General features: G+C 42.7%; 2 protein-coding genes across 12 annotated transcripts in view; one reads left to right on the top strand and one right to left on the bottom strand.

The window, feature by feature from the left end:
• ST3GAL6 (ST3 beta-galactoside alpha-2,3-sialyltransferase 6) overlaps window positions 1–22,724 on the bottom strand; it is an 81,322-nt gene extending 58,598 nt beyond the window's left edge. For 6 of the 10 annotated variants that reach the window (XM_073892516.1, XM_073892523.1, XM_073892520.1 and 3 more), the window contains exon 1: window positions 2,430–2,568. The gene's annotated coding sequence lies outside the window, so the exon portion shown is untranslated. Of the gene's footprint in view, window positions 1–2,385; window positions 2,402–2,429; window positions 2,569–2,881; window positions 3,020–22,619 lie in introns of those variants that run through there. The other 4 variants (XM_025873281.2, XM_073892497.1, XM_025873289.2 and 1 more) reach the window with 4 other exon arrangements.
• On the top strand, window positions 1,378–18,195 carry LOC141372679 (uncharacterized). 2 transcript variants are annotated; one of them, XM_073892527.1, is made up of 3 exons: window positions 1,378–2,989; window positions 16,847–16,965; window positions 18,072–18,195. In XM_073892527.1, exons 1-3 carry the CDS (start codon window positions 2,393–2,395, stop codon window positions 18,157–18,159), a joined length of 804 nt encoding a protein of 267 aa, XP_073748628.1. In that variant the 5' UTR covers window positions 1,378–2,392; the 3' UTR covers window positions 18,160–18,195. The 2 variants fall into 2 exon arrangements, with proteins under 2 accessions (XP_073748628.1, XP_073748632.1); XM_073892531.1 differs by lacking the exons at window positions 16,847–16,965; window positions 18,072–18,195 and adding an exon at window positions 15,050–15,216 and having other exon boundaries at window positions 1,380–2,989.
• Window positions 22,725–24,003: the final 1,279 nt, after the last annotated feature.

Below are 24,003 nucleotides of genomic sequence, written 5' to 3'. Positions count from 1 at the left end.
CCCCCTGTTCAAGAAGCCCAGACTGAGGGGCAGTTAAGAAAGTATATTCAGATCAGAGGATATATATATCCTCTTGAGTGTGTGCAAGACAAAGGTGAACCATATGCACAAAGAATGGAAGAATCTGTGAGGAATGTGTGCTATGGAGGTTTCCTGGGATGGTGTAAGGCAGAGGTTAAGCAGACTTTCATGTGATCCATTCCAAGTCACTTACGCTGGGACAATCTTCGTTTTTTTTTTTAACTATGAAATGGAGCTAATTATTCCTGTCTCATACAGTTGGTGGGAAGATTTAATAAAATAACACATGTGAACACACTGGGGATCATAATGGGTGCCACATGAGTTTTATGTTTTCCTTACTGCCTTGGTATGCATCACCTGGAATGTATATTAAATAGCTATCCGGCCCCCAACCCTGGATGGAAGCCAAGTGGTAATTTGCATGGCTAGCAGAGGATGTTTGTCAGAGACATATGGGAAATGTAGCATATTTCACCTCTCTCCTATAGTATTCCACACGATGTGGATCACAGAAATATCTCCAAAAGAAGATAACAACTGAACAGACTTACGTTTTGGGTTTGTTTGTTTGTTTGTTTGTTTTAACAGTATGTCTTTTAATGGTATTCTTCTGCCAATTACTATCTATTCCTTTCTGAGCCTCAAAGATTTTTATGGACTTGGGGCATAAGAACAAATTGAATATTTCCAACAAATCTACTGAAATGTGGTCTCATTTTATTGCATCTTTATAAGGAGACACACAATCTGGGACTGGGACATTCAGGGACTATGGTAAAAATATTGCTCCAGGAAAGAAGCCCCACTGAGCAAGGAATGAAGATCTCCTCCTCCACATGAACAATTAAGGAAGGCTCGGGAAGCCAGATCAGGGTAATGCAATCAGTTTCTGAAAAAGTTTTCTCCTTATAAACCAAAGTTGCCATTATCTGAAGTGTCTCTGAGTCAGGGTGCCTGGGTGGCTCAGCTGCTTAGGCGTCCCACTCTTGATTTCAGCTCAGGTCATGATCTCAGGGTCCAGAGATGGAGCCTAGTGTTGGGCTCTGTGTTCAGCAGGGGGTCTGCTTGAAGATTTTTCTCCCTTTGCCTGTCCCCTCCTTCCCCCATTTTCTCTCTCTAAAATGAATAAATTAAAAATAATAATAAAGTGTCTCTGAGGCAGCTGGCCTTACTCAGCAACAACAGACTACAAAACAATCTGTCTCTTTTGCATATCTGGGTGTGAAAAGCAGTCCTTGCTGAGAAGGAAGCTACACAAACCAATTTACAAATGTCAAATCAGCTTGCTTTCAAAAGGAAAATAACCTGGCAGCCTGAGCAGATCTTCCCAAATACTTAACATCTCCGTGTAAATAAAAAGATAGTGCCACCGTCTGCAGTTGGGAGAGGAAGTTTGAAGACCGGAAAGTCAAACATCCAGGCTAGCATAGCATAGGCAGCGGTCAGAAACCTAAACCTCAGTGTGAAAATGGGGAGAAGAGCCAACGAGGGCAAGGGGTTTCTGGCCTTCCTGCAGTTCCCTTAACTATCCACCTAATCATTGTACTCGGATGCACGTGACTTGAGCTTAGAACCTGCGGTTTATGTGGTTTCTGACGGCATCCACGGATGTTATTCTCATCCCCTCTCCCACATACAGTTTTTTAAATATTACCTTCTAGTAGCAAGCACCTCCTCCCCTCCCACCTCTCTCCCTACCCCCTCTACTGAAGATCCTATAAAAAGGTGTTTGGGGTTTGTTTTTAGTTTCTAGAAATCGTCTGTAGATTTTCTTTTAAGCCAAAATAACAGCACAGAAGAGGCTGAGTTCTCCAGAGAACCCTAGAGCAAGGGCCTCAAAATGACAAGTTGCTCCTTTGTTATCTTGAAAACTAACGGCAGCCCAAACCCGGCGAGTTTCTCACCACCGCTCTTCCCCCTAAAACCGCTTCGGTGCTTGTTGTGTTAGGTCTAGTTCCACTGTGGCGGGAAGGAGGGTTTGTTGGAAATTTTTCTACAATAAAAGACGAGAACCTTCCAGACCTCTGGCCCCCGTTCGCGAATAGACCCTTTTACAAAACAACGGTCTGCAAGGAGCCCCCACCCTTGACGGCGCGCGAGTGCCCAAGCTCCCCCGAGATTAGCGAAAGGCGGGTCCCAAAGCAGGTCCTCTCGACTCGCAGCGCCCCTCCTCCCGCCCCGGGGATCCCGGCGCCCCGCAGCCCCTAACCCCGGGGGGCGGGCTCACGCGAGGGCGCGCGGAGGAGGCTGTCGATTCAGCGTGCCCCCCCACCCGCGACGCTCAGCCTCAGAGGCTGCCGACCCCAGGCCCCCCCAACCAGGGTGGGGAACTCGGTCTCCCCGATCCCCAGTCTCCCTCACCCGGGCAATGCCAACCCGCAGGGAAGCCGGCGGGAGTGAGTTACCGGCCAAGGCCCAGGAGCGGAGACTGCAGAGGCGTGCGGGGCTCGGCGGCTGGGGGCCCGCTGCTCTCCACCCACCGCCGCTCGCTCCAGCCGGCTGCTGCGGCGCCTGCCGCATCGGGCCGCCGAAGCCCGAGGCCGGCGGAAACCGGAGGAAGGTGGCCCGGGTCAGGGGCGGCGCGGGCACGATTCCTTCTCCACGGACCAGGCGGGGGAGCCGCGGGAGTCCAAGGTGCCTGACGAGCGGTGCGCTACCCTCCGCGCCCGGGTCCGGGTCCCAGGCGACTGCGCCGAGCGCCTCCGGAGCCGCGGGCAAACTCCTCCTGCTCGGCTGCTGGCGCCAGACGCGCGGTGACCACGGCCGCCCCCAAGTTCACGGAGGAAGGTGCAATGCAGAGGGAGCCTGGGGGTTCCGTCCCCGGAGCAGGGAAGCGGGAAAGCAGCCGAGCCCGTACCTTTCGGGCTGGGGGGACAGCGGCCGCGCGCCCTTCCCGGGCGTCCCGGACAGGAAAATCACCACGAAGGGAGGGCCGGGGAAAAGCAGCGGGTGGCTTCAGGACAAGGTAGGAGGATCGAGTTCCACAGCCAAGAAGACACTCCCATCCCGCCCCGGTTTGTTTGGAAAGCTGCCGGGGCGAAAGTGTGGCGCGGCCAGGGTACTCTCCTTCTCCGCCGGCCTGGCGGGCAGCAGAAGTAAACACATTTGCTTGGCGCACCGGGGACTTTTGTGACACCAAGTGAGGCAGGAGTTTTGGTCCCTCGCAGAAAGGGAGCGGGTGTTCAGAGCTCCAGAATTCCTGGGCTCCGCCTTTCAAGGACAAATGTGTTAGTGCTTGTCTTTTGGAGGAGGTTATTACTTTAGGGAGAAGGAACGAAGGTGGGACGTGCATTTTCTTTCTTGTTAAAGTAGCTCTCTTGAGTAAAGCATAAATGAATAATGTCCTCATACTTGGATGGCTCTGAATACTTTTTATATTTCAGTGTTTGTGAAATAATTCATTGTCTAGCAACATTCAGTTAATAGCTCCAGCCTTTGGACCCTGAGCGTCGCAATCACGTGCTGTCAAATGACCCCAGAGAGAAGAGCCACAGACTTGGATATAATTCAAAGCGGCAATGTGTCCCGGCTCTGAAACAAAGTCCATCTGTGATGGACCTGCTGGTATTTGTGTTAATTTTAACAATAGCCCTAGGAGACAGCACTTGTTACTTTACCGGTTTTACTAATCCAAACACTGAGAGTGTTCAGAAAATGCCTATCTCCTTCCTTTATCTACAAATTGCCTTTGAAGTAAGGTACACAAGTTTTGAAATTTTCCAGGTGGCTCCTGAGACATCAGAGTAGTGAACGATGTTTAGGGAATTTGCCCATCTAGGTCAATTTTCCTTGAGATGGTTTTGCTCTTTTTAGTGTCTCCTGAGTTCCTTATTATCCTTCTCTTGTTCATGATCTTCGGAATTAAACCAGTATTATACCTCATCCACTCGGTCCTTCTTAGGATTTTTGGATCCGCAAAGTCATGTGCTAAGGGGAGAGGTCATCTGCTATTCTTAGGTGGCATTTGTGCTTCTTTATAGAAGTGACCAGGAAGGCACTGTTCACCCTAACCTAGTTCAAATTCCACTGGCATGCCTCGTGATGTTGAGCAAGTGCCTTAACCTCGTGTACTTCCTTCGTGTCACCTGTAAAAGTGATATATTACAACCTATCTGCAGGGGTTGTTAGGATTTAAATAGATGATGAGCTAAAGAATTCTTGGAACCGTGCTTGGCCAAAAACCATCAGCTCAGGAAGTAAGAAAACTACCTCCCAGTCATTGCCTACTGTGAGTTGCTGCCTATGCATCATATCTGTTCCTCCCATCCATCCTGCAAGCGAGAAGAATCTCATCCTAGAAATGAAGACATTGAGTCAGAAGGTTAAGAAATGTGCCCAATGTCATACTGCCTACATTGGAGCTGTGATTCACATGAAAGTGCCTGAGACCAAGATCAGTTTTTCCAGGATAGCTCATGTCTAGGTAGTTATGTGGAGCAGGGACTTTTGAGCTGTGTAACATTTTATTTTTTTTCAAATGCAGGATACATTATTGTATGGGCACATGATCGCAACTGTGCAAAAATTTTGAATTCCTGTGGAAGGTGATAAAGAATTAAGCAGGGGTTTGTTGACTTCCGGGGACGCGGTAGTAGCCGATGTCTGGGGTGTCGCTATGGGGGCCCGAGGGGCTTCTGCGGCCCGCGTCGGGACTGAGGTGCTGCCATAGGCCCCACCGAATCGCCCCTGCCACCTTTCCGGTTCAGGCGCTGGCTCCCCGCACTGACTTCCGCATGGGGGAACCCGAGGAGGTGGTGCCGGTTCGGGTGCTGTGTTTACATTTGGAAAAACTAAATTTGCTGAAAATATTCTCAGCAAATTTTGGTCTAAAAATGATATACCTACATTTCTTTCATGTGGAGATGAACATACTGCTGTTACAGGAAATAATAAACCTTACATGTTTGGCAGTAACAACTGGGGCCAGTTAGGATTAGGAAAATCAAGCGTTAACAAGCCAATGGTGTGTCAAAGCTTTAAGCTGCCTGTGGACGGAAGCACACCCTAGCTTCAACAAAAGGAGACAAAGTATACACAGCTGGAGGAAATAATGAAGGACAGCTGGGACTTGGTGACACTGATGAGAGAAACTCTGTTCATCTAATTAGTTTTTTTTACTTCCCAGCTAAGATTAAGCAGCTCTCTGCTGGATCCAATACTTCAGCTGCACTAACTGGTGAGACTTTGTTCCACTTCAGGCTAGGGACCATCCCTTTCCTTGAGACCAGGATATACCAGCTGAGTCACCTGACCCCAGCATTGCTGTTTCGTTTTCCATCATTAAGTATATGTTTATGAAGACATAAAAATGGAAGTTTGAATCATGACCTAGAGTCCAGTTTTGTGCTTATTTAGGGTGAGATGTAAACACACATGTAGCTGCCATGCTTCCATCTACTCCTGTAGATATTAAATCGTCATCGTGTGTTCTGAACGTTATATTTGCAGCCGTAATAAAGTTGCTATCAGAAACATAGAAATCTATTAGATATATGTTATCAGAATATGGTCTGGGAGTGCCTGGCAGGCTCAGTCGGAAGAGCATGTGACTCTTGATCTTGGAGGGTTGTGAGTTTGAGCCCCACCTTGGGTACAGAGATTACTTAAATAAATAAACCGTAAAAAAAAAAAAAAAAGAATTAAGCAGGGTGATGGGATTATAGGGTTTTAGCTCTCTCTGGGATAGTGTTTTTGGCAGTTGTTTTGGGGAAAATGTTTTCACTCTAAATATATGTAATTTAGCCATTGTATAAAAGGTTTCTTCTAATAAGGCAGGAGGGGAAGCACCAGGAAGTAGGAGAGGACTCTTGGAAGTTGCAAATTCTTTTAATAGCCCCTGAAATCATAATATTTAGGCAGTGTACATATAAGGTTGGCCATTTGCTAGGTTTCTTTTGTGCTTATGGATGATGCAATCTCTTTGTTAAAATCACATTGTTTCTTAGGATATGGCCTCTGTGTCCCTAGGGACAAGTAAATACCAGGTTCTCCACTCCACCCTGGGGTGCCATTCAGCACAGTGTAGAGAGTAAGGTTAAAGAAAATAGTACTTCCTCAATCCCAATGTAGGTCCTGCCAAAAGAACCCCTGAAGATAGGTTATATTATATCACTTTTACAGGTGACGTGTCCTGTCCCAAGGACAGGCTTTTTTGGCATGATCAATGTAGGACTGTCTACTTCATATAGAGGAGACCTACTCAAAGCGATATGCTCTCCGCAGGACGGTCACCTCTGGTGAACCCCGGGACCGGAGAGAGACCCGTTAAGTGACAAGAGACCACTTCCTTTCAATACCCCCTTATAACTTAATAACAAAAAGAAATTTTCTTTTTTTCTAACATTTCTCAAGGCTTGGGTTCTCCAGTTTTAAATAGTATCTGGCTCAAGACTGAGTTTGACCAAGCTTATCATTTTTGCATACCATTGTCTCTCCACCTCCAGGTGAAGATTCTGCCAGCCTGGTTTTCTGGGTGTCTTGGGGTTTTATCTACTGAAAGCAATTATTTAAAGAACATGTACATCTCAAAAAGAGTAAGTCACAGGGAGGAGGCAGTGTCTCTCCTCACTCAGAACTCTGCTTCTGCCTACAGTGTGGGAAAACTGTTTGCAAAAGGCAGCTTAGTTCTGTTAAGCAACACCCTAACTTCTCTAACATCTCCATTGCCGGGCAGGGCCTCAGCCCCATGTTTACATACAAAAATAACCATTGTGTTGATTTCCCCAACACTGCCAGTGCTAGAAAAAAGAATGCGAGTCTATCTGGAAGCTTCTTGGCAACGTTCATCAGCAATAGTGTCTCCTTATTCTACTAGTGCTGTCAAGGTTTCACAGCTCTTAGTAGCCCAGTCTCAGGAACTGCATTTGCTCTCCTTCCTGTCACAAGCTGGAGGATGAGGGGTGGACCTTGGGTGGACCTGGGGTTCAGCGTGTTCTAAGCACAGGAACATATAAAATATCTGTATGGTGGAAGCCATAATACACCTACATTGTATTATTAAAAGGGTTAATATTCAGAACGTGTCAAGAATTCCTATGGGTCTGTAAGAAAAAGATACCCCATTTAAAAATAGGACACGGGTCATAAGCAAGCAATTTATGGAAGAAATACAAATAGTCTACAAACGGGTGCAGAGATTTTCATGTCTTTTTATACGAGCATTGTTTAAGAAAATGTGGATAATAATGAGAAGTCAGATTGGCAAAAATGAAGGTTAATGAGCTTAATGAGTTTCATCAAGGTGTCAAGGAAACTATTCAAGGAAGTATGAAGTAGAACTTCTTCCTCTTCAGAGGGCAATTTGGTGATTGCTATCAAATGTACAAGGTTGTTATGAGTTTGAATTTCAAAACCCTAATTTAAGTTCCTTAACTTTCCTCTTTAGAGGACAGTTTGGCCTCAAGCCAAGCAAAGGAGGAAAGAGGAGAGGGTGGGAAAAGACAGAGGATCTCATAGCTGACTCCTGGTTACCCTGGTCCAGAAGACGGCCAGCCCTTCTGGTTACTGAGCACTCCCTGAACAAACCCCACGATGGTAGGGCATCTCCTGAGGTTAGATAGGGACAGTCTGCAAACCTCTGCATCTTGGAGCAGCTTGCTCAGAGAACTTAGGCAATTAGAAGTGTTAGAAGCCTGAACCACTGTCCTTGCTGATGGGCCACCCCCGGGAGAGGAGGGAGATGTTCCACCCTCCCCCATCTGTCTGTGGAGATGCTCTCCTAGGTTCTACTCCAGTCCCGTGACTGATAATTCTGTCAAACCATTACAGGTATCTTCCCTTGGGGCGCTCAGCCCACTAATTCACATTTTTCGCTAACCCCCTTGTCTCTCATCTTAGCTGGATTACAGAGCCGAACTTACACCGTTTCACTTCACGAGAATGCTTTTGTAGGATGGATCCTGAAAAATGGAAATCCTGGGCAAAGCACACGTGAGCCCACACTCGGATGATTTTCTACCTGATATTTTCATGTTCAGAAGTTCACACTCTAAACAAATGAACAAAAAAAACCTATTTTCAGTAGCACCCCTGAAGCAGTGTGCAAGGTGGAGTCATTACAGTGAGCTGGGAATGGTACAGAGGCTTCTCTACGTTTCCCCAGCTCCAATCTGCTATGAATGCATGTCACCTTCAAACCAGCAGTTCCATTTTTTAGGACTTCATCTGTAGAAATAATCACATATAAATACAAAAACATGAATAGGGGTGGGTATAGCAGCATTGCTTATAGTGTTTAAAAACAGAAAAATAATGCCCAGAAATAGAGTGACTAATTAGATTGTGGTTTATCCTAATAATGAAGGCAGCCATTGCAAAGCTATTATAAACATGTATATACATTCAATTTGCTAATGTGATATCAGCTGTAGTACATTGGCTTTAGAAGGTCTACATTCAGAAAATATGTACTGAATGTACATACAGGATGTCAGATATTATGATTCATTAATATCAAGCAGAAAAAAATAAAGGACTACTAATATGTGTGTATATATTTGTGAATCCATAGGGAGTGTTGACAGATTTCTTCTATAGAGTGGAATTATAGAGGCAAAGAGAGAAAGTGGAGGAAGATTTTTGCTTTTTATTCTAAATATTTCTGTTAAGTTGAACTTTTTACAATGTACACAAATAACTTTTGTAATTAAAAAATGATGCTAACAAAGTTATTTTTATGTGTTTGGGAAAAGAGATTAAAAATCCAGAATGAAAATGGGTCAGTGTTGAGGCACAAATCTAAGCTCTCTACCTTGGTGATTCCCTACCTGTGTACTCTTCATTCTATATAATGCATTTTTTTTTTCCCAGTCAATAGAGACCAAAATAGAAATATCAGGTCAAAACAAAACAAAACAAAACCCTTAAGGCCACACTGAAAGAACAAGAAGAAAACTTATGTGAATCTTGTTTTTATTTTGCTGGGAAACAACTAAACATAAAAGAAGCATGAAGAAAAAGGTTAATACATTTGATTTCATGAAATGTAGACTTTCTAAATGGCAAAATACACAGAAATACAAAGACAAGCTGGGTAAAAGTATTTGCAACACATGGAAAATGGTTAATTTTCTTATTTTACCAGGAACTCTTAGGAAAAAAAAACAAACCCAAGAACTTAATAGAAAAATGGGTAAACTACATGGACAAGCAGCTCTCTGAAGAGAAAAATAAAACATACATTACTTAAGCAAATATGTATGTCTGCTATGTGCCAGGCACTAATCTAAGCAGTGAAGGAAACATCATAATTCTTGCTCCCAAGCAGCTTCCATTCTAGTAAATTTGAGGAGTCTTGACTGCACTGATTGAATTTATATACTCTAATACAGAAATCCCACCAACAGAAACTTCTGTTACAGATATCCTTGCACAGTTATATAAAGTTGTAGATAAGAATTGCCTTTTAGATACAAATGTAGGGACCCGAAGGGGTACGTGTACCCCAATGTTTATAGCAGCAATGTCCACAATAGCCAAACTGTGGAAAGAGCCAAGATGCCCATCGACAGATGAATGGATAAAGAAGATGTGGTATATATACACAATGGAATATTATGCAGCCATCAAAAGGAATGAGATCTTGCCATTTGCAACGACGTGGATGGAACTGGAGGGTGTTATGCTGAGTGAAATAAGTCAATCAGAGAAAGACATGTATCACATGACCTCACTGATATGAGGAATTCTTAATCTCAGGAAACAAACTGAGTGTTACTGGAGTGGTTGGGGGTGGGAGGGATGGGGTGGCTGGGTGATAGACATTGGGGAGGGTATGTGCTATGGTGAGTGCTGTGAATTGTATAAGACTGTTGAATCACAGATCTGTACTTCTGAAACAACGCAACATATTTTAAGAAAAAAGAAAAAGAAGATAACAGGAGAGGAAGAAAAGGGGAGTATGTCAGAGGGGGAGACGAATCATGAGAGATGATGGACTCTGAAAAACAAACTGAGGGTTCTAGAGGGGAGGGGGTAGGGGGATGGGTTAGCCTGGTGATGGGTATTGAGGAGGGCACGTTCTGCATGGAGCACTGGGTGTTATGAACAAACAATGAATCATGGAACACTGCACCAAAAACTAATGATGTAATATATGGTGATTAACATAACAATAAAAAATTAAAAAAAAATTGCCTTTTAAATGTTCCTTATAATGAAGACCCTGGAATGACTCAAATAGCCTTTAGTAAGGATTGGAATTAGAGGATACACATATACTATAGAAATCTGTATAGTCACTAAAACCATGAGCTAGTCTTCTCTCTAATGACTTGGAATAATGTCCAAGATATTATTAAATTTAAGTATCACACTGCAAGATAGGTTGCCTAGTAGGATTCTGGTGTTAAATATGTTGTGTTTTTTTTTTTTAAGATTTTATTTATTTATTTGACAGAGAGACACAGCGTGAGAGGGAACACAAGCAGGGGGAGGGGGAGAGGGAGAAGGAGAAGCAGGCTTCCCGCAGAGCAGGGAGCCCCATGTGGGGCTCGATCCCAGGACCCTGGGATCATGACCTGAGCCGAAGGCAGACGCTTAACGACTGAGCCACCCAGGCGCCCCTAAATATGTTTTTTAAAAAACAGAAATAACAATAAATTATAATATAGCTGACGTTAGTGCACAAGACATCTGAAGGAATCCACATAAGCTAATGAACATTAGCTGTCACTGGAGGACTTTTCTTTCTAAATTATACAATTCTGAATGGTTGATTTTCACTATTTATTTTTAACTGAAAAAGGAGAATTTTCAAACCATTTTACATTTTAGGAATTTTTACATGCGGTTGCTTAGAGACATATCAAATTGAGCTTTACTTCTTGGGGAGTCTGGGGAGTGGTCAGTGGTTTTTCTGAGAGGTAATGACAAAAGCTTTGATATAAATGGGTGATTGTGTACCATTTTCATCAGAACCTTGATTATGACAGTGTTTTGGGTTTCTATTATTCTCAACCTCAGAATTAAAGGAACTTGTCTACTCCCAAACTTGCAGGAGATTGCCTCATCACCAAAGGATATTATAAGAGAGTGACTTGTCAAGTGGAGAGATACCACTGGGATACAGAGTTTCAGAAAAACACTTACAACCATGGTTAACTGAATGGGAATCCTGTGAAACCTTCGTTAGCTTTTTGTGTGTGGGTATCAAGATGTCAGCTGACACGGTATGGTGGTCATTTCTAGTTCCCATTGTTTTAGTGCCCCCAAACCAGAATGTCTTCTCCAAGGATACATAGACTATAGATTACTGAAACCTTTCTTCGAGACCCTAGTCATCATTTATCCTGCCTGAGTCTGCTCTCTCTCACACCTGAACTCACTTTGGGGAACAGATCCCATTTTTAAGGTAATCATAGTAGCAGAAGCAGGCATCAGGATTATCACAAGGAAAGCATCTTCGGAAGCTTCCCAGGAGCCTGCAAATCCAGTACCTCAATTCTTCATTTCAATTCCACACCAGGAGCAGTTTATTACACTATAGGACATTATGAATACCAGAGCATCAGTATCAGTAATAAAGAGCTCTAGATATAGGAACCACCGTGACCATCTGAAGTAGAAGTAAAATGAAGGATTCAAACCGACGATTGTTTCCGAGGGGTTTAAACTAGTAATCAATTTTTGTTTTACAATTTTTACAATATTTGTCTTTACTGTATCTTCTGGTAAGATTCCAAATTTCTTTTTTTGCACTTGGGTGCCATACTGGCAGCAGTTTTTCCAAATCCTGTACATGACTGTTAATTATTACAAGTATATTAGCCACATGGTGAGACACTGACCATCCAAGCAGGTGTCCACAGTGCTTCAAAAGTGGTAAATACAAATAACCTTAATCTTTATCATCATTTAGTATTATTGCATAAAATCGAGGGTTTCTGAATCTGCCTAAGGGACTAAAGAGAAGTACATAATTTTGTTTTTGCTTAAAGAGAGAGATGGGAGTAGGCAAGCCTTAACTGTCTGTCTCTGTGCTTATCACATGATAAATTAATGCATTTTAACCAAGTCAACTAGGTCGTAGACTTTGGATCCAACAAATTTTGTATAATTGATAAAAGTCTTACTGGCTATAGATTAAAAAGCTGAAAACCACTGAATCTTCCTAGGCCCTTTAGAGTTAAGAGTCCTGCCACACAGAACCTGTCAGACAAAATGTTAATCCACAGGCTGGAAAACAATCAACTTCCAATATTAATATTTGGAAGTTGTCCCTAAATTTTATTTAAATGAGGTGATTCATAAATTATTTTGTACATGACTTCAGAAAATGTACATACCCCTTGCTGTTCAGGGGAACACACTTATTCTATATCTGAGATCTCTCAAGAATTCACTCACCATTTCCAGAGAAGGACTTGGGAGTCCTCAATTACTAGCTCTGACTACTTTCTTAATTCTTAGTCTTACACCTCCAAACTGCTTGCTAAGCCCTCAGTTCAACATGTATTTCTCAGCACCTGCTATATGCAAAGTATTTCACAAAAAGCAGGGTCAACAAATCCAAAGCCAAATCTTTAGTTTTCCACCCTAACCAGCCTTTTCTTTTCACTTACTCATTTTTATTACTGATAATGTCTTTCTCCCACCTTCCCACTTTTAAAAACCATAGAGTTATCCTTGATCTTCTTCTTTTTCTCCATCTCACCTGAACTTCCAGCCTTCATGTCCTTAACACGCTCCACATTCAGTCGTTCAATACATACTTGCTTGCTATCTGCCAGGCACTGTTCTAGGTGCTAGGAATAGTTTGCCGGGGGGAAAACAGGCAAACATTTCTGCATTCCTGGAGCTTATATTTTACTAACAGTGTCCTGCAAAAATCTTCAAACGTCGTCTTGTCGAGCCCTTCATCTCAATTTCAGTTGAAATGCTTCCTTCTTCTTCTCCGGGCTTCCCCAGGGAGGCAGGGAGGAGCCTGCCCCCCTGACCCTTTACCCCACTAGAACGAAAGACAACATTGGACTCCACCCTCCCTGCCTCTGTCAGTTTTCTGCAATGTAAAACAGCATTAGTTGAGATGTTTTCTAGGGATCTGTTAACTTATTTCTAACCCTGTAACAGAAAAGTCATTGAGCAAACAGAACACCAAGGTTTGGTTACCTTCTTGAGATGGAGGAGGGATATTTACAGCAGGGATGGGGGGGATGTAAGAGGTTTAAGGGGGGCTCACAGGGGGTCCATGGGGGGATGTAAGAGGTTTAAGACAAATTCTTACTAACAGTTCTCTAACACAAGGCAGAGTAAGGCAGCCCCAAATGAATAAGGCCCTAGACAGATGTGAGAGGGCTGGTGAAACAGTAACATTTGTTGAGCACTAAGGAGGGGCTTTGTGTTCATTATCACATTTCATTGTAACAAACCTGGGAGTTCAATATTATTGAGACAGTATGAAGAAAACAAAAACAGCAACAAAACCACATTCATACCTAGGTCTGAGTGAGTCCAGAGCCCTGGCATATACATTCACTTGGCAGAGGGAAAGGGATCTAATGCTTTTGCTTAGAAATCTCTCAACTAACTCTGACACACAGAAAAAAAAAAAAATTTAAAGAGAACAGATATAACTTAATTCCCAAGGTTTTGGATTTTGATAAAGTAGTGATCTATTTATATCTTTTTTTTTTAATTTTCAAACTAAACTTTTCCATTACGTTAACATTTCTATTTTTCCATAGTAGAAACTATGCTCTTCTTACTGTCCTTAAAAATAAAAATAAAGACCCATCTAGGAGTGGCCTAACAAGTAAAACAGAGTCCGATGCAATATCTGCTGGGCCTTCCTAGTTCCTCTCTTTATAAATATTATTTCACGATGGATTAAATACTTGCTTTTGGAATTTAGTGGCCTTTCCCAAACTGTGTTCTTTTGGGAGACACTAATCTGAATTTAAAGAACAAAGGATTCCTAAACAAGTAAGATTGAGTTATAATCCCACCTGAAGTCACACACAATACATATTAGCATATTCAAGACAACAAGTGTTTAACTTTGGTTAATGGTTAAACAAATTAAACAAGCTTGTTTTTGTGGGGGAATGACTCTTCCTTCAGTATTCTATTGTAATTTACTTTTTCTCCATCTCCCAAAGCCAGTTACAACAAGAAACAAAATTGCTGTATATTTGATTCTCTGCATATCTGGTTAGAAAACCAAAGGCTGGGATCCTTTCATGAAATCATCCATGAAAATAAAAGCTTAGACATGCATGTCACTTAGTTCATGAGAAATATATCTAGAAAAAAATTACATGGCAAATTTGCAGTGACAGATTTATTATAAAATCACCACCGTATTGCTCTTGGAACCATACAGTTATCAGCATTACTTAATATTTTATTAACATAAGTAATTAATATGATTCATCATCATCATAAACTGTGTTTTGGTTCAGATGTAATAAAATGGATTCTGGTCAAAATTCAGGTTAATTTGAAATAATTGTGTATCTTTTTGCTAGCTGGCTTTTCTTCAACTCTACAGAAGGAGCTTGCACAATCTAAATGCTCTCATGTCAAGTATTTTGCAATCAAAATCATAGTACAATAGAAATTCCTTGAGCACCAACCCACGTCTACTGGATTTCCAGTTTTACTGGAAATAAAACTTTATGAGCATGTTAGTAGTGGAGGTGGAATTTGATAAGTACATCATAATTTAACATTGATTCATTCATTTAGTGTTTATCGAGAACCCACCAAATGCCCAACACTAGCATTTGAGGCATCAGACATGCAGAATTCTAAAACATCTGACTTCCGGCCTGGAGAAGTGATACGAGGGAAATAGGCATTCAGACTACAGACGCTTACTGAGATTCTCTGTGTGTCCTGCATTGGCTAGGTTCAAAGGAAACAGTGGTGAACTGACAGATCCCCTGCTGCGATGATGCTGCTTGCAGACTAGCAGACTTGTAGACAGATACTGTTTATCGCCGTCTTGTAACAGAGTGGTAGAAACTAGAGGACACAACTAATGGGAGCATCTTGAAAGGTGACATTTGTGATTTTCTTTATGCAGAAAACAATCTACCGGGCACCTGGGTGGCTCAGTTGGTTGAGCAGCTGCCTTCGGCTCAGGTCAAGATCCTGGAGTCCCTGGATCGAGGCCCGCATCGGGCTCCCTGCTCGGCAGGGAGTCTGCTTCTCCCTCTGACCCTCCCCCCTGTCATGTGCTCTCTCTCTCATTGTCTCTCTCTCAAATAAATAAATAAAATCTTTAAAAAAAAAAAAAAAGAACAATCTTCCTTGCTTATTTTTTTCCTTAGGGATTCTCCTTTCTTAGGGTTACCTTTGCTTAAAATGGAGGAAACATGTATTCAGAATTTGCCAGAAGACAATTTCTATCCAAGGATTCTTAGCCACTGAGATGTGAGTGACTTTTCCGAAAAGGTCTTTAGATGTCTGACACTCTGATCCTGATTACCCGCTATAGCTCCAGGCCCTAAAGCAGATTATTGGGCACCATCCCAGGGCTTCTGATTCTGTAGAACTAGCATGTGGCTCAAGAATTTTAATTCTAACAGGCTCCCAGAAATCACAGATGCTGCCAGTCCAGGGCCCACGCCCTTTAAGAAGCATGGTGTAGGGAAGTAAATATACCAACTTCCCAAGCAAAACTCGTTATTAAAAGACTGTGAGGCAGAAAATGTCTCTGTTTCACAGGAGCAAGAACAAGGCATAAGTTATTTATAAAATGCAAATTTAAGTAGGTAGGGAAAACTAAGTGAAATAATAAATATTTCATATCCTAAATGCAACGATTCTCTTGAAGTTAGAAACTTCCTTCTATCACGGATTTTCCCCAGATTTGAAATACTCTGAAGCTGGGATACTTTATGATTTGACTTGAAATAAATCTTCTTTTCCTCTCCCATAGAGGTTTTAGAAATTTAGAATAAAAAAAAATCTGACTCTGTCCAAATAAGTAGCATAATGTTAGAACTTTGTGATTAGAAGGCAGCCCCAAGGACGTGGGGACTGTGTTGTTTCCTGTGAATGAGCCTCTTGGGAGACAAACCTCTGAGGGAGCCTCATCAATAGCAAACAGCACTAGGATGGTGGTGACAATCCAGAGCTGGTAGCATGAGAAGACAGGCATTAAGATGCTTTAAAGAAGAACGTGAAAATGGAGAGAATCTATATTTTAATCTACTTACCATCTGAAAATCCATGTGTCTAGTATCAAGAGGATTACATCGACATGCTGAGTTATTAGTAGAAACATAATAACCACATCAAGAAAAGTATCTATGCTCAATTATTCTAGCCCCCCCCCATGTCTGTTACAGTAAAGTACTTTATTGGCTTGACACAACACAAATTAATTTTCCTACAGTTCTGGAGGCCAGAAGTCTGAAACCAACTTGTCAGCAAGGCTAGATTCCTTCCAGAGTCTGGAGGGGAGGTTCATTTCCTTGTCTTTTCCAGATTCTAGAGGCTAATCATATTCCCTGGCTTATGTCCCTTCCACCATTTTCAAGGCTTGCACAGTAGCATCTTCAGATTTTCTGAGTGCGATGCCTGCTTCTCTCAACACATGCCCTTTCTGCCTCTGACACCCCTGTCTCCCTCTTTTAGGGACCTTGTGACCTTGGGTCCACCTGGGTAGTCTCCCCATCTCAAGATCCTTAACTTCATCATGTCCGTAAAGTTTCTTTTGCTATTTAAAGTAGCATACTCACAGTTTCAGGGGATTTGTACGTATACATCTTTGTGGGGGAGGGCATTATTTGACTTCCCACATATGCCATTTATTTTTTCTGGTCAAAAAAACACTTGCAGTAGTGTTTTCAATATGGGGCGTTACATTTTTCAGGAAGAAATCAATAAATGGTGTTATATAGAAGAAAATGACCACGAATCATTCATTCACTCAGCAAATATTTGTGTTCACGATGTGCCAGGCACAAGGCAAGGAGCACTCTGCAGATACAGGTAAGACCATATGCGGCTGTCGAGTGTGGTGCGTATGAGCCGGGACTCTGAAGCCTAATCATCTGGTGTTGAATCCTGGCCTCACCATTTATACACTGTGTGACCTGAGCAAATTACTTAATTTCTCCGTGCCTCAATTTTGTCACTTCTGAAATTGAGATAAAATTAGAACTGTTCCGTAGGGCTCGTATGACAATTCAGTGAGATTCTCCATAATGCCCCTGGCACACTGGCCCGTGTGTGGGGTTTCATAAATATTGGTGTTGAGGCAGAGAGTAAGAGGACAGTGACTAAAGAGCATGGAGTATATAACGGCCACAGAGAACTTGGAAGGGTTTTCCAGAGCTAGGTCTTAAAAGATCAGTTTCCTGTAGTTAGCTGGGGAGAAATAAAGGGACATGGGGTGAGAAGACCAGTGAAGGATTGGAGACCACGAGGAATGGCTGAGGAGCCTGGGGGATGTTAGCCGGGACTCACATGAGAACTGTATTTAAGTACTATGCTTGGGCAGTTGGCACAACAAGAGAAATTAGACTTATTTTACTTCTATCCAGAAAAAAATATCCAAGCCCAAGTGGAAATGGCAAAAACATTCATCTTGATACTTGAAAAAAAACTTGTGAATAATCAGTTCCCCACCCCCCCGCCCAAGGGTGATATAATCCTTTCTCTGTGCACCACTGACTGTCAAAATACACTGTTTTCTTTTTTTTTTTTTAAGATTTTTATTTATTTATTTGAGAGAGAGAGAGCAGGGGGAGGGGCAGAGGGAGAGGGAGAGAGAGCATTTTAAGCAGACTCCCCACTGAGCATGGAGCCCAGTGCTGGACTCCATTTCATGACACTGAGATCATGACCTGAGCTGAGAGCAAGAGTCAAACACTTAACTGCCTACATCACCCAGGTATCCCTACACGGCCTTCTTTATGGGGTGGTCTGTCCTACATCCATTTTCCTCTTTACCCTTGTCAGTAGAAACCCAAGTACTTTCAGGAATCAGTGGGCCATAAACTTTAAGGGAGGCTGGGCTTCTCCCCAGCCCCAGGGGTGTAAGCCAGGATTGGTCTGAGCCAAGCATGGTAACCACTGCCTTTGTTGTTATTTAGGTCAGGAATGGGCATTTGCGACCCAATTCTTGCCAATGAGATAGGAGAGGAAGGCCTTTGGAAAAGTCTTGATCTCTTCAAAAGATGAATGAGGGAAGTGAGTGCTCTCTTTCTCTGCCCTGACTGTGAGACATCTTTGTGTGAAGATGTGATGCCTGGAGGTGTGGCATCCATCCTGAAGTGGGAGAGGACACATCTGAGGACAAAGCTAACCTCTGAGGAAGGCAGAGCAAGAAGACAGAAAGGGTCTGGATTCTTGATGAGCTACTAAATTATCCAACCCTGGAATCATCATGTAGTATGTCACTTATTATACTAATATGTAATACAGTCAAATATACTCAGTGTTAGGAAAGAAAACACATTTTTCCTTCTTACAGCCCAGAAAGCATCCTGCACATCAAACTAGCAGCACAGACCCCTTGACAATTCAGGCTTTCAGCAGAAAATAACCACAGACTCTCTGTTGGTCTTATCAAAATGCTAGCTTTGAGAATGAATTTTGAGTGATTACTGACCTGATTTTCTGGCAGGAGATTCTGTTAGGTACATTTTTGTGTTCATTTTTATTCTCTGTTTATCCTCAATTTTATCTTTTGGATCAAGTCATATCATTAAAGTGCTATTATCCAGCCAATTATAGTTAACACTGCAGGGTGTCTAATAATGCAATAGGCTCCCTGCATTAACTAAATCCTGTCCAGAATTAATTTCTACGTAGGTAAAAGAGTAATTTCCTAATTTCTAAAATATCTACCATCCTATGATATCAAAATGTGTAAGCATTGCACTAAACTCACTATATGTTGATAAAATGATTCATCTGCTATTGCAAAAATTCAACCAAGAGATAGTCAGGAAACTATGTCAACAGCAACTACAAATTAATGGAGGTTGCAGCAAAGGATTATTTAATAAATGTTCTTCTCTTGTGTGGAAGAGAGAACTGTCCCTGATTTCTGCTAAATGTTCTTTTGGGACCATATACCCCTAATCTCCTTACAGTCTTGGGCTTCTCACTTCATTTCCTCTTCTACCCCCTCCATCTGATCTTCATTTTGAATCAGGATGAGTTGAGATACTTTGCTGGCCCAGTTTAGGTTCTGGAAAGGGATAGCTCCTTGGAGATAACAGTGACATGCTTTTCTCTTCTCACACTGCTCCTCTTTATAGATTTTACAGGACCCCTGCCTGTATTTACAGGTGAAAATAAAAGTAGTTTCATTCCGAGGCACATCCTTGCCAAAGTTTGTTGAGAATATTGATAAAGGACAACACATTTGTAAGAATCCTCTCTTTAAAAGCTGGACAGAGCGAGAAAATCTGACCTGTCATCACCCAGTCTAGAGAAGAATATCAGTCCAGTCAAACTTTAATCACAATGTCTGATTCAATGAAAAGACCAAGTGTTTCCACTTCTCGCTGACCCTTTTCTAGTTAGAAGGCAATGGTTTCCACAAGTCTGCTGCTATGTTTCAATCGCTTTTATAGAGTCCATAACCCAGGGACACCTGGGTGGCTCAGTCGGCTAAGCATCTGCCTTCAGCCCACGTCATGATCCTGGGGTCCTGGGATTGAGCCCCACATCAGGCTTCTTGCTCAGCAGGAAGTCTGCTTCTCCCTCTGCCTGCAGCTCCCCCTGCTTGTGCTTTCTCTCTCTCTCTCTCTGACAAATAAATAATATCTTTTTAAAAAATAAGGTGCATAGCCCACATTTTCTTATTTTCTATATTTGTAGATGCTCTGGCATTTGGGTCCTCCCTGACTGGTGTAATATTGTAATTTATAATAAGAAACACAGGTTTCCCCTACTATCTGAAAGTAGAGCACTCCCATGAAAGCTTTTGTAAACTGCAATTTATATGAAAATATTTTGTGACCATTCCCAAACCCCCAAAATAACCTCTCTTCGGCTTTTCCAGTACCTTAGGACACATCTTGCTAGCAGTTGCACAAAATAAATAGAGACAAAACACAGACGCTCACAGACACAGTTCAAAGCTATGGCAGTCTGATGCTGAGTGTGATTCCCGGGGAAGCAGCCCCTCTCACTGCTTGGTACGTGCTGCCTCTGAAAGGCTCAGTGCACAACAAACACTAAACACTATTTCCACCAAGTGAGAATCCTCTTCAGATTGTGTTTGGTTATCGAAAGCAGGTACTGAGGTACATCGCTCTTTTTTTAAAAGTGTTCTAACTCAAACTTTCAAAAAGTGGGAATACTTGTAAATATCAGGTTTGAGTCCCATTTCTGGAACAGAGCTCCTAAAAACCCTTGGAATTTCGTAAGTGTTAAGAGTGACAAAGGTGTCTTTTGTTATATTAGTGAGATAACTTTAGGACTGAACCAAAGGAAGGGGCCGGTTGCCAAGGGAACCAACCATGTGATTAGACTGGTGGAATTTTCAGTCCTACACCCAGACCTCTGAGGAGGGGAGAGGGGCTAGAGATTGAGTTCAGTCACCAATGGCCAATGACTTAATCAGTCATGCCTCTGTGAGGAAGTCTCCATAAATCCCTGAAGGATGGGGTTGGGAGAGAGCTTCCACGTTGGTGAACACTGTGATTTGGGGAGAGTGGCGCACTTAGACTTAGAAGCTCCATACCCTTTCCCCATACCTTGTCCTATGCAACTCTTCCATCTGTCTGTTCCTGAACTATATCCTTTTATAATAAGCTGGCAATCTGGTAAGTAAAATGTTTTTCTGAGTTCCATGAGTTGCTCTAGCTTATTTTTTTTTTAAGATTTTATTTATTTATTGGACAGAGAGAGACACAGCGAGAGAGGGGACACAAGCAGGGGAGTGGGGGAGGGAGAAGCAGGCTTCCCACTGGGAAGGGAGCCCGATGCGGGACTCGATCCCAGGACCCTGGGATCATGACCTGAGCCAAAGGCAGACGCTTAACGACTGAGCCACCCAGGCGCCCCAAGTTGCTCTAGTTTATTAATCAAACACAGGGAGGGGGTTATTGGAACCTTCAGTCTATAGCTGGTAGGTCAGAAGCACAGGTGACAAAACTGGACTTGGGATTGGCATGTGAAGTGGGGACTGGGGGAGCAGTCTTGTAGGACTCAGCCCTTAACCTGTAAAATCTGATGCTATCTCCTCTTTTTTTGTGCTTTTTTTTTTTTTAAACTACTTCAAGACAGAACTAGGTAATAATACCTGCCCAATTTATTTTCGAAATGTTTTTAGGGAGCAAAGATATTAATAGACATATCCTAGTACCTGATTAAAATCTTTAGAGACTCAAGGCCCCCAAATGTTATGAAGCCCATTCTCAATATATAGTTCTAATGGGGACACATGGGTGGTTCAGTTGGTTAAGCGTCCAAGTCTTTGATTTCAGCTCAGGTCATGATCTCAGGGTGGTGAGACTGAGCCCCACCTCAGGCTCTGTGCTCAGTGCAGAGTCTGCTTGGAGTCTCTCTCCCTCTCTGCCCCTCACCCCACTTACACTCTCTCTTTCTCTCTCTAAAATAAGTAAAATCTTTATATATATATATAATATATATATGTACATATATATAATCCTATATAAAAATAATACTAGGCTATAATGTAAGTGGAATGGAGGCCAGCAAGAGCCTAATTTTATTTTCACATGACTTCTGTAGTCTAAAAATATAACTATATGTCAACATCTTTTTAAAAAAATATTTGGCACCTCTTTTCCTGGTGCCCTAAAAACGTGCTTAATCAGCCTTTGGATAATCAAGTTCTAACTGAGCACCTACTGTGGGAAGCTCTGTGCTTTATGCCAGGTGATGAAATTGGGTAATATGACAGTGAATGAGTGATGGCCTTCTTGATTACTTCTTAAGGTCATCAGAAAAGGTTTCTCTGAGGAGGGAACTTTTGAGTGGAGGCCAACCTGTGCTCCTGAGTAAGGAGAACCAAGCTATGGAAAGATAATGGAAGAAGCAATCCAAGAGGAGGAAGTGAATGAGAAACAGGATCCTGGAAATTAAGTAATTTCCCAACTAGGCAGGGAGACAGACATAACCTTGGCTAATTTTAACACAGTGTGTTTCCTGCTGTACTTGCAATGAGAACAGAGTGCTCTGAGAACCCCGAGGAAGGAACGATTAATCAGAGCTGAGAAATGTGCAAGGGCTGCGCCAAGCAGGGTATATAAAGATGTAGAACAGTACTTGAAGACTGAAATCCTGCCTTCACCAGAGAGACAGCTCTCAGAAACAGATTGGGGCTGCACCCCACATTTGCCCAATCCGGGTGTCTGCCTGGAAATCTGTTTTTAACCAGCACACAACTGATCGGAAGACATTTTGGAAGTTTGGAGATCAGGCCTTAGAGTCAGCCAGATGACTTGGCCACACAGCTTACGTGTCACTGTCCCCATCAATGACGTGAGGTTAATAATACAGTCTTGCGCACTGGGTAACTCTGCGGACGAAGCGAAGTAGTATTTGTACAACGTCCTCTATTCTGGCCTTTTGTAAGAAAAGTACAGCTTTGGCTAGGACTGAGTCAAGAACTGACCAAGTGGTGCCCGAGGTCACGTAGCATAATCTCAGAATCTTACCTGGTAAGAGAAATGACAGAGGCAAGGTTACAGCCATCAGGCTAGGCAAGGAAGACCAAAAGAGCAGCGTCCAGGCTACGGGTTTCCCCCCGGGGCCAGAGTCCGGTGAACAGCTTCGAGGTTGTCAAAGCTTTGTAGGAAACTGCTGGCTTGGCCTCGCCCTGTTTTTCTTTTTTCTACTTCCTTTTTTCAAATGCAAATTGTTTAAAGTCTTTTCCACCCTAAGATGCAAGCCTCGCCCTTGGCTTAATCAACAGAAAAAAAAGGAAAACCCCTGGGAAAGTGGGGGAGTTAGTTGGGCAGAGGGAGGTCAGGACTGGGAAATAATGGGTTGACCCAAACCGCTTCTAGAGTCCATTTAGCCTGAAAAGCGCTGCCAGCAACCAACGAGCTCATCCCTCACAACTGGTCTGAGGAGCCCAAGGATGGAGGCAGGCAGTGCTGTCCACCCCCGGCCCCCTTAATTAAAACATTGTTCATCTCATCCTACACTAACTACCCAGAAACCAACGCTCTGACCAAACAAAACCACTCACTTTGGGATGGGCGTCAGAAGAACAGTTTTTAGGAAATGGTTTACCAGGGTCAATTTATTTGTAGATAGGTACATGAGAAACCACCTGCCTTTTTAAGCTCCAGTTAGCTCCAAATATATATGAGATAATGGAAATTCCTTTTGGGGGATGATTTCTTTTTAAGCCCTACTACCTTCTTTCCGTAGTTGTGGTAGAGTGACAAATTCGGCTCCCATTGCTGCAGTGAGAAGGGGGTTTGAGATTTTGTACTTTGTGAAAGGAGGAAGGGCAGCAGGACGCCTTGTAGGAAGGAACCACTCATACACATGGCCTCCTGCCTTCCAGAGACAGTGAGGAGCTGTCTCAGGCAATGAGACATGCAAAGATCATGGCTTTGGGCTCAGCCAGGCCTGGGTCCCAATTCCTGACGTGCTCGGTACTAGCTGGCTCCTGGAACAAGAGGCTTTTGCTCTTAGACTTTTCTTAATCTGTTATATGCCAGGCACTCTTCTCTGAGCTGGTAGCTACAATAAACAGTCATTCCCTTGCCATCCAGTTTCGGCCTGAGCGACCAGTTATCTGATCATCTAGCCTACTGGAGGCCCAGAGAGTCTTCGTATTGTGAAAGCAGATAAAGTTTATCAACAACCAAAGCTTTTTAACTACCTTATCTCAGTTCAAAGCAAAGAAACCACTTTTCTATAACTGGGATGTATGTGTATGTGTCTGTCTATATAAATTTTATATATAAATTTATTTATAAGTATATAAGTATATATATCTACATGTATATAAAATGTGTGCTACCGTATTTTCTTAAGGCTAAGAACATTTAAGTTTTTGCATTTGGTCAGTGCTCAAGGGCTGGT

The sequence above is a fragment of the Callorhinus ursinus genome, unplaced genomic scaffold (genome assembly GCF_003265705.2).
Source record: "Callorhinus ursinus isolate GAN/ISIS: 27379988/994484 unplaced genomic scaffold, GSC_fseal_2.0 scaffold1, whole genome shotgun sequence".
Lineage (NCBI taxonomy): Eukaryota > Metazoa > Chordata > Mammalia > Carnivora > Otariidae > Callorhinus > Callorhinus ursinus.
The sequence above is the reverse complement of the archived record's forward strand: the minus strand, read 5'-3'. Positions and strand labels throughout refer to the sequence as shown.

Coding starts and splice junctions, on each gene's coding strand:
- LOC141372679 (XM_073892527.1), top strand. CDS start 2,393: ATGCCAACCCGCAGGGAAGCCGGCGGGAGTGAGTTACCGGCCAAGGCC. Junction 2,990..16,846: donor GCGGGTGGCTTCAGGACAAG/GTAGGAGGATCG, acceptor TACATTTTTCAG/GAAGAAATCAATAAATGGTG. Junction 16,966..18,071: donor GGAGCACTCTGCAGATACAG/GTAAGACCATAT, acceptor GTTGTTATTTAG/GTCAGGAATGGGCATTTGCG.